The 10,000-nt window shown below is 41.4% G+C and overlaps 3 protein-coding genes across 5 annotated transcripts in view; 2 read left to right on the top strand and 1 right to left on the bottom strand.

The window, feature by feature from the left end:
* qsox2 (quiescin Q6 sulfhydryl oxidase 2) overlaps positions 1-1,013 on the bottom strand; it is a 14,062-nt gene extending 13,049 nt beyond the window's left edge. For both annotated transcript variants that reach the window (XR_015776345.1, XM_088076135.1), the window contains exon 1: positions 630-1,013. Coding sequence is in view for 1 of the 2 variants with exons in the window: in XM_088076135.1 (XP_087932261.1) it covers positions 630-864 (235 nt within the window). In the remaining variant the exon portion in view is untranslated. The remainder of the gene's footprint in view (positions 1-629) is intronic.
* Positions 1,014-2,563: 1,550 nt separating this feature from the next.
* Positions 2,564-7,373, top strand: cfap77 (cilia and flagella associated protein 77). Of its 2 annotated transcripts, none has more exons than XM_088076132.1 (7): positions 2,564-2,622; positions 4,375-4,473; positions 4,731-4,830; positions 6,090-6,333; positions 6,429-6,534; positions 7,027-7,131; positions 7,242-7,373. In XM_088076132.1, exons 2-7 carry the CDS (start codon positions 4,411-4,413, stop codon positions 7,362-7,364), a joined length of 741 nt encoding a protein of 246 aa, XP_087932258.1. In that variant the 5' UTR covers positions 2,564-2,622; positions 4,375-4,410; the 3' UTR covers positions 7,365-7,373. The 2 variants fall into 2 exon arrangements, with proteins under 2 accessions (XP_087932258.1, XP_087932259.1); XM_088076133.1 differs by having other exon boundaries at positions 2,586-2,622; positions 4,378-4,473.
* Positions 7,374-8,638: 1,265 nt separating this feature from the next.
* The window catches only part of barhl1a (BarH like homeobox 1a), a 6,468-nt gene continuing 5,106 nt past the window's right edge, over positions 8,639-10,000 (top strand). Inside the window, exon 1 of the mRNA XM_088076134.1 lies at positions 8,639-9,042. Coding sequence (XP_087932260.1) covers positions 8,655-9,042 — 388 coding nt within the window. The 5' untranslated portion in view covers positions 8,639-8,654. The remainder of the gene's footprint in view (positions 9,043-10,000) is intronic.

The following is a 10,000-nucleotide window of genomic DNA, read 5'->3' as shown; positions in this document are numbered from 1 at the left end:
GTCATACAACAAAGAGTTGAGATTTTTCTGTAATGAATAGTTTTTTGGGGGATTCCATTAATGCCGACATAAAGTGGAGTTATGTTGGAATCAGACATACACAGAGTGATACCTGACCTGTTTGCGTTTGACCGATGAGCAATGACAAGATAAATAGCTGTATTTCGAATGGAGTCTGGTGGTGCTGTTAACAAAGGAGAGCGGCATGGAGCGGGGCGGCGGACGGGGAACCGGACCGGGTGTGTGACCGGTGACCTGTGAGCATTCTCCTGGTAGCAAATTTACACCAGTGTAAGAACCCACTCAGAACTTCATGAAGAAATCTGTTACTTTTCAGTCGCTTCGCAGAACTTCAAACATGTCAGTGAGTGTGAGTCACACCGGGTGGAGTTGATATTTTTCTGTAATAAATAGTTACATTTTTGGACTGTATTAATGCCGAACTAAAGATGGGTCAATACAGAATCGGGAAATGCACAGAGTTATACTTGAACACTCTTCGTCGTTTGACTGATAAGACTTGACAAAATAAATGATGATATTTAAATGGAGTCTGGTGTTTACAAATGAACGTGGCTCAGACCGGAGCGGCGGACGGCGTTCCGGGCCCGGTGTGTGCGCTGCGGTACCTTTGACGTCCTGGGCCAGAGCCTTCCAGGTGCTGGAGTACTGGATGCAGTGTCCGCACCAGGAGGAGAAGAACTGGACCAGCCAGGCCGAGGACGAGTTGGTGACGGTGGGCTTCAGACTGCTGCCGCTCAGGATCACCAGCGGGTCCTCCTCCGTGTACAGCCGGGCTGCGGCTCCCGCACCGCCCGGGACGAGCCAGAGGACCACCGCCGCCTGGAGCCAGGACCGGAGCATCCCTGCGGACACGGCGGGGACAGACACACCGGGAGCGGGCTGTCAGAGAGCGTTTGCGCCGAGAGAAAGCACCGAGAGCCGGGGAAACATGAGAGCAGCTGTCCGCTAACAGATACGTATGTTTACAGCGGAGAGCAACCGGAAACACTGACGTCTCACTCTGACGGGTTTCCGGGGAACGGAGGCTTCAACACAAGACAACAAAAATAAAAACTTTATCGATGACAGTTATTAAAACATGAACAGAGGAAGGATTAAGCACTTTAATCGGTGATTAAAGTGGTCGGGGTGGGTTGCTATGGCAACGCCTCGTGTCCCTGCTGGAGGAGGGTTTGTACTTTTACCGAGGAGTAAATCTGATTTTAATAGACGATCTTTGTCAAACAGAGTTAGACGTTTAAAGTGACGTCACAGACGTGCTGCGTTCGGTTTACTCGAAAATCTCAGATTCAAATGACGCGACAGTTAACCCTTTGAGTCCTGAGCCAATTGGATCGATTTTTTTCCCCTAAAAAACATGTTAAGAAGGCAATGAGCAATTTAAGAATAAATGACTCAAAATAGTACAAAATTATTATTTAAAAAACAAAACAAAAACATAACAACCCCCTGAAATGAGTTTGGCCTGAAAGAATGCTTAAGAAATAATAAGAATTATAATAATTCTGTAACATTATTTTAAATGCACAGTCATTATAATTATAAATATAGCTGAATGGACATTTTCCCCGAGCTTTGTTTCTTTTTAAAAAATCTAAATCTACGTTCTTCTTGCAGTTTGCGAGACATTTCTTGAGTTGCTTGATGCCCTTTTCACCATTTTTGAAAGAAATAAAACCAAGTTGTTCTTAGTTTGAAGCTTTAAATACTTGTGAAAGGAATCTAAACCAGCACAAGGAAACTTCAGCTGTTCCGGTTTCAAAGGGTTAAACACAAAGAAAACAAAGACTTCATTGATTTTTATAATTCTTCAAGGAAAAAATGTTTTAAAAAGTTGAATTAAAGCGCCAGAGTGTGGGATTTACATGATTTAAAATGTATTATGCAGCTTTTCTGTCAAAGAAATTCCTGAAAAAAAAGTTATTGCAGATGACTAAAATAACATACAACATTTTCCCTAAAATTAGTACCAAATAATACAACTATTATTATTATTCGTGATAAGCATCTTCTTAATATTATTATTATTATTATTGTTGTTGTTGTTGTTGTTGTTGTTGTTGTTGTGTATTATGTGTATTATATTATACTTGATTTATTTATTAAGTTAATTTTGTTTTTTAACAAGAAACTTTCAAGTAAAAAAGGTACCTGCAAAATAAACTGTTACCAGTAACATCCTGCCCAGATAATATCGTATGTTGTTATTATTGCATATTACCAAAAACTGTTTTGTGTTTTCACCTCTTCTACCTTTTTATTCCTCAGCTTTTACATTGTTCCCGACGGTCCCTAAACGCATCAGCGCTCTCTGCCGCCGCCTCACGGTCACTTCCGGTGCTCACCGATCTCTCATGATCACCTTTGACCTCTCCGTGTTCCTGTTTCCCTGCAATAACTTCATTTTTTAAATTATTATTATATCATTATCTTAATAACAATAATAAGCAGAGCAGTTCAGTGCAGAGAGGTCCCACTCTGTTTCACTTTCAGCTCTCTTTTATTGTCTGCTTCATTTTTACGTCTAAGTTTAGCGTCCTGTTTCCATAGCAACGCAGCAGCTTGACACCAGAGGATCCAGGCAACAGCTGATTTTCTGTGAGTTATCTTTATCATTTAAAAATGACCTTCATTATCCGTAAAATATCACCAAAGTATGTGTAAACGCCCGCAGAGAGAATGAGTGAGCACGGCGGCTGTCTGAGCGTCCTGGTTCATCCGAGCTCAGTTTACCAGGAAACATTCAGAAACGACCCGAAATGAGCCGGTTTACATGAAAACTTCAGACGTCTTTTTAAACTCTTCAGTCTGATCCGTTTTATCAGTTTGTCTTGTTCATTTATTTCATCTGTTGGTTGTTAACTCTGCTTTGTAAGGCTCCTAAATGTATTATTATTATTATTATTATATTTCATATCATTTTTTGTTTTGCTTTGAATGTGAGTTTTTCTGTTCACAGCAGTGGCAGTGTTGTTCTGTCAGAGGAAGTTTTCTGGTGAAAATAATGAGCTGTTTTAAAGTGTTCGTAGGTTTTTTTGTCACATGTTCTGTGACACGTTGTTTTCTGTTTAACTGATTTTTAAAGTCTTTCATATTTTTAAAATGTATTGACATGTAGTCAGTTTGAGGCATCATTTAAAGGCGACTGTTCTGATTGGTCTCCAGAAGGAAGAAAGCTTCATTCACAACCTCATCAACATTTTGACACAAAAAATTTAACCCTTTGAAAACTCAGTAAATTGGTGCAATTTCTGTTGGATAAAAAAACAAGAAATTGGGGAGGAAAAGTCCCACAAATTACAAGAAATTAGTAGATTTTGAAAATTGTTATTTTTGAAAAGGTAGGGTAAGTAAAACTGTGCCAATTATTATAATAACCTATTTAAAATTGTTACAGAATTATCATAATTTTAAGCAACCCTTTGGGTCATTTCCTGTTTGAAAATCAGTACATTCCTTTCTTTAATTAATTAATTACATGATAAATAATAAATAAATATATTTAAATGTATTTATATATTTTTACTAATTTTTGAGGTCATTTCATTTTTCATTAATTAAATACTTAATAAATAAATACATTTTAAAAAATGTATTTTCTACTAGTTTTCAAATCATTTCCTTTTTTTAAAATTAATTAATTGTGTAATTACTCAATAAATAAGGGCATTTATTTAAATACATTTATTTATTTATTTAATTAATTTTCTTGTACTTTTCACTAATTTCTTGCTAATTTTTGGGTATTTTTTTCTTTTGTTGCTCATGCCTTCTCCCCAGTGTTTTTTTTTAAAGGTTAAAAAAAATCACATTGAAAGGGTTAAATGCTTGTGAAAGGCATCTGAAAGCAGCACTGAGGGGGCTGCAGGTTTTAAAGGGTTAAATCTGCCTCGCAGCACCACTTCCTGTGTGAGTGAAAATTAAAAATAAAAACTTGCGTTCTTTCCTCTCGTAGAATCTGTCCAATCAGATCACAGCAAATGCACTAAAGGGACACTTACATCTTTTCTGAGTTTTCACTCCTGACGGTTTAAATCTCCATGACGACCACCTCAAAGCTCATCAACACACCTATGATTATGATATTTAGGGGTTTATAACAGATCCAGGACTCTGAACGCAACCAACTCTGAAACTACGAGTTTCTGACGTCACATGAACGCAGCAGAAGACCGTGAGACTCCACTGAAAGCTCACAGGAAGTGACCTCGAGCCGAGGATCCTTTCAAATATGTTGTTTTTTTCTGTTTCAGACTACGTGAAAACTCTCAACAAACACTACTCACAGTACTTACAGTACTCTCATTACTTGCAGTACTCTCAGTACTAATACCTGCTGTCTGTCCACAGCAGAGACTTTCAGTCTTCGTCAGTCAGAGAGGACACATGTCTTCGCCGTGGCTGGGCGTGGTCAGAGACTCCATGCTGACCAATCCGCTGCACATCAAGGTGATGACATCACAGGAAACAGAATCACACTTCACAAATAAAACATCACACAAAATATTTTGAGGAGGTGCAGGCTTTTACTGTGAAGGAGGTGCAGGGCTTTTATTGTGAAGGAGGTAAAGACTTTTACTGTGAAGAACCTGCAGGGCTTTTATTGTGAAGGAGGTGGAGATATTTTGGTTATAAAACTCCAGCTGGCTGATTGTATGTAATGATGATGATGATGATGATGAAGATGATGTCATCCTGTCCCACAGGCCCCTCTGGGTCAGAGTCGGTCCAGAGGTCATTCAGTTCCAGGTCCAGATTTCACTTTTGGAACCAGCAGCTCAAACAGAGATGGGGGCGTGTCCGACGGTAAGCCCCGCCCACTACAAACAACAATAAACAACACATTAGCATGTAGCATTAGCATTAGCACAGTGGTGTTTAACATGCTGGACCTCACTGTGCTAATGATTGTTAGCGTGTTTGTTAGCATCTCCAGAACACGACGAGGCTCAGTTTGATGTGTGTGTGTGTGTGTGTGTGTGTGTGTGTGTGTCTGTGTGTGTGTGTGTGTCTGTGTGTGTGTCTGTGTGTGTGTGTGTGTGTGTGTGTGTGTGTGTGTGTGTGTGTGTGTGTGTGTGTGTGTGTGTGTCTGTGTGTGTCTGTGTGTGTGTGTCTGTGTGTGTGTGTGTCTGTGTGTGTGTGTGTGTGTGTGTGTGTGTGTGTGTGTGTGTGTCTGTGTGTGTGTGTGTGTGTGTGTGTGTGTGTGTGTGTGTGTGTGTGTGTGTGTGTGTGTGTGTCTGTGTGTGTGTGTGTGTGTGTCTGTGTGTGTGTGTGTCTGTGTGTGTCTGTGTGTGTGTGTGTGTGTGTGTGTGTGTGTGTGTGTGTGTGTGTGTGCTGCAGTGTAGCAGCGGTCAGCTGTCACTGTGTGTTTGCATGAAGGAAACATGCCTTCAGGCAACAATCACTGCTGTCACACACACACGCACACCTCTGCGTGTGTGTGTGTGTGTGTGTGTGTGTGTTGTATCTATCTCTGTGAGGACGTATCAGATTTGTTTTTATTGATTTGTTAATAAATCTGTTGTTTTGTAGATTAGATGTTGGTGATTATTTGATTGATACCTGATCGGCTGCTGTTTGGAGGCAGAACTTCTCTCTGAGTTTTGGTCTCAGATTATATTTTTAATTCTGCTTCATTATTTCCTGTTTTACAGGTATACATGTATGTATGTATTCATGTATTGATGACACGTGTCGCGTGTTTTCAGGTTTGTGATTCTGACGATCTATGAGCGGCTCTGAATCGTCCGCACAAAGACACATTAATAAAGTTTTGCTAAAATAAAGTTTTAGGTTCGGGTGGTGCGAGGCCGTCTCTGTGATCTGAGGACCCCGGGGGCTCAGCCCGGACCCCTGAGGGTGTTATTGTTATTATTGTTATTTGAGATTGCAGCTCGCAGTGTGGCCTGCTGGGAGCTGTAGTCTCTGAGCGTGCTCTCAGAGGCCTGCTGGGAGCTGTAGTCTCTGAGCGTGCTCTCAGAGGCCTGCTGGGAGCTGTAGTCTCTGAGCGTGCCCTCAGAGGCCTGCTGGGAGCTGTAGTCTCTGAGCGTGCTCTCTGGTGTCAGTTCTGTCCAGTTGGAGAGTTCAGTCCCGCTGTGAAGACTCGGCTCCTCACGGACCGCTCGCCCCCGACTTTGTGGCTCTGAACCGGGATGCCGTGCGGTCCGGTCTGGTGACGTCCAAAGAGCTGAGTCAGTACCGCGCGAAGAGGGACGGAGCCAACACCAAAAACCCTGCCCCCCAGCCACAGGAGGGCAGGGCTTCACAGCACCCGGCGATCCCCGACATTGTGTTTGGAGTCAAAACCAGGTGAGAGGAACAGCCCCAGAGACGATAATTGATTGATGGCTATTGATTACTGATTTGATGGTCATTGCCCTGCCTCTGTTGGACGTGTCCCTCAGGGCGTCGTCTCCTCTGGGGGACCTCCTCTCTCATCAGTACGCTCGCCGCTGGATCGACGAGCAGCTGAGCAGGAACCGAACCGCCGACCACAAACAGCAGCAGAGGGTGAGAGCTTTCAGTCGCTGCCATGGGCTTCATCACAGTGATGTCATCACCCTGTGGAGAGCGGCGTGGTGATGTCATCAGTGTTGTTTAATCTTGTACCAGGTTTCATCCATACAGTAACCTTAAAAAAACAGATTTTATAACATTGAACTAAACAAACAGAGAAGCAAACTGAACTGAACTGAACTGAACTGAACTGAACTGAACTGAACTGAACTAAACTAAACAACTGCAAAACAACCACACAAACAAACCATATACAAAGGGGGCATCGTTTAACCATCGTTAGAGAAAAACATTCAGTCTTAATAAACGTCTTGTTTCGTTGCTCCACCGTTCGTTGGTCTGATGTTTCTGCGGCGTCTCATTCGGGGTCGGAAACATTTAAAGGAAGCTGATTTAAATCCTCAAAGTCCAACAAAAGCGATCGATTTCTTCTGACCTTGGTGCTAAAATAACAGGGAGTTTATCTGTGTGTGTGTGTGTGTGCAGATAAAGCCCGGGAATATCCCCGACACCAGGACGAGCCTCCTGAGGAGAAGCAGGTCGCTGCCTGTCATCCAGCAGACTCCGCCCACGCAGCCCCGCCTCACACAGGTAACAACTTTTTTTTTTCTTTTTTGCTGCACAGATCGATATTTTTACAGAAACATTAAATCAGCTGACCTCCTCCTTCTCCTCCTGCTCCTCCTGCTCCTCCTCCTTAGGTGGCTCCTGCTCTGGACACCTTCAGGGACGAGGAGGCTCGTCAGCGGGCGTTCAGGGCTCAACAGTCGGACTCGGTGTCCAGGAGAGGAGCTCAGGGTCTGGGGACGTACGCTCTGGACTGACCTGAGGACCAAACGAGTTCAACATGAACGACAATAAAAAACACTCGATAAAACTGTGTGACGATCTTCATCCAAAACACAACCGGAGCAGGAGGAGCAGGAGGAGGAGTCCCTCAGGGCTCTGTACCGGCTCCTTCACTCTTTTCTATGTAAATTAAACCCTCTGTGACGACACGTCAGACGTGTTGTACATTTTTATGCTGATGATGCTGTGAAATATTCACTGATATCAGTCAGAACTGTCAACAGGTTTCACTTCGTCTCCGTCTCCAGTCGGACTTCGTGTCCGTCTGATTTGGTTTCCAGTCAAACTGGTTTCCGCTCCAGCTCGACGGTCCTCCGCGTACATCGTGTGCGACAAACTCTGGTCAAAAACAAACAAACAATGTGAGGTTAATATGGTGATATTTCATCGAAATCACTGTACATGTTATTTAAAATGTGGCCGAAAACAGTGACAGTGATTTAAAAAAACAAACAAAAAACAAACAAACACGCAGGCAGGTTTGGAACGCATTTTTTTTTCTTTACACATTTGTGGTGACTTTAAAGAAAACATTTTGGTGGGTTTTTTGTTTTTTTATTATTTTGGTGAAATTTTTTTATGTAAAAATTTCTGCCAGTTTTGAAAGAAAACATTATGGCTTTTTTGTTATTCTTTTTTTTTTAAAAATGGCCTTTTTTTAAAAAAAATTTATCACATCTTTTTTGCCATTTTCTTTTCTCTAAATTTTAAACATTTTGGCAATCTAAAAAAAAGTAATTCTTGAATTTGTGGCTTCACTGGCTCTCAGAAATAAACAACAAGCCCTTACCTGATATTTAACTCTTCTGTGGTTTGAGGGAGGTGTATCAGATCTCTCTCTCTCTCTCACACGCGCGCGCGCACACACACACACACACACACACACACACAGACTGGAGGAGGAGCAGATGAATAAATCTGTACATCCTTCTTCACACACACTCTCTCCGTGCGTCTCTGTCTCTGTGTCTCGTGCCCCTGATATCAGCTGCTGATCGATCACTTTCCCTCTGGATCAATGATCATCACTCAGCGGTTAAACACTTTGGACTTTTAGTTTTTACTATTTTTATCTAAAATCTGATTTTGTGTTATTTTGAGAATTACGTCAGAATCAAACTAACATTTAAAGTTTTCCGTCACACGTTTGGCTGCTGGACTCCGCGGTTTCACCTGGCTGCGCGCGCTCACCTGACTCTGCTGCTTCACCTGTGATGTTTGTGCTCGACACCTGCCTGCACGCGCTCACCTGAGTCTGGCCGGAGATGGAGGTCTCCGCCTCCGGGGGCTCCGGGTTCCGCATCGACTCGCTGCTCTCCCTCGGGCGGCCCGGCGCGCTCCTCCCCCGTGCGCAGCCTCCGGAGCTCAGCCCGGGCGGCAGCTGCGGCTGCTCGGCGCCTCCCTCCCCGCGCAGGGAGCGCGTTCTCCGGCTAGAGTCTCCGCTGCTGCCCGCTGAGCTGCAGCCCCGCAGCGCCGGCTCCTCCTTCCTCATCCGGGACATTTTAGCGGACTGTCGGCACTACCCGGACACGGGACTGGTCTGCCCGGACCCGGGTCAGCCTGAGCTGGAAGCCGAGCCGTTCCAATCCGGACCGGAAGAAGACTATCAAGATAAAAGTCCGAGCGGGTCTTCTTCTGACGGCGAATCCAGAGGTAACACACCGGAAATATACACAATAATAATAATAATAATAATAATAATAATAATAATAATAATAATAATAATGACAAAAAATATGAGTTACTGACGGAACTACATATAATATTATAACATTTAAAATTAAGTTAAAAATTCAAAATTTTATAATTTTAATGTCAGCTAAAAATAAGAATATCTGATATAAAAACAGAGACCTAATTTAATGTTTTCATCTGTTTCATCTTCAATAACATCGATTCTTACAACAAAATAAAAACAGTTTTTATCTCAAAAAAATATTTAAAGTCAAACAGAGTTCACATGAAGCGCTCATAATAATATCATGATATGACATTAGATTTCAGATTATTTATTATTTTTGTTTAATTTTCAGCCACCCATTAAAAACACATGACAAATAATTTTAGGTTTTAAATTTGTATTAAATAAATACATCATAATCTGATGTGCTGCTGAAAGATATTCAATTTATTCTCAGTTTATTTTGTTCTGAGCCATAATACTTTTATTACTACTACTACCACTAATAATACTAATAATAATACTATTATAATAATGAAAAAAATAATAATACCAATTCTACTTTATATCTAAAAATGTATTTATATTATAGAGGTGTAAATATAAGTTAGTGATAAGTTGATAATAATGAAACACATCGAGTTCAGAGTTCAGATGAAAAATAAAAATTAGTTGCTTTTATTTATTTTAGTTTTACTTAAAATCAAATCTTTATTTTTCAAGTAAATGTTATTGTTTCAGCAGATTGCTAAATATTCATTTATTCATGTTAATAACATTATTGTGATCTATAAATAAAAATAATTAATATATTTTATTCATTTGGCTGCTGCATTTGATGGTTTTAATAAAGAGTTAAGGACAAACATGTTCATCAATTATTGATCAAAATGTCACTGAAGACTGTTTTTCTATGAATTTGATCTGATT

The sequence above is a fragment of the Plectropomus leopardus genome, chromosome 4 (assembly GCF_026936395.1).
Source record: "Plectropomus leopardus strain MGB_pleo_1.0 chromosome 4, ASM2693639v1, whole genome shotgun sequence".
Lineage (NCBI taxonomy): Eukaryota > Metazoa > Chordata > Actinopteri > Perciformes > Serranidae > Plectropomus > Plectropomus leopardus.
The sequence above is the reverse complement of the archived record's forward strand: the minus strand, read 5'-3'. Positions and strand labels throughout refer to the sequence as shown.

Coding starts and splice junctions, on each gene's coding strand:
- cfap77 (XM_088076132.1), top strand. CDS start 4,411: ATGTCTTCGCCGTGGCTGGGCGTGGTCAGAGACTCCATGCTGACCAAT. Junction 4,474..4,730: donor CCAATCCGCTGCACATCAAG/GTGATGACATCA, acceptor CCTGTCCCACAG/GCCCCTCTGGGTCAGAGTCG. Junction 4,831..6,089: donor AGATGGGGGCGTGTCCGACG/GTAAGCCCCGCC, acceptor CTCTGGTGTCAG/TTCTGTCCAGTTGGAGAGTT.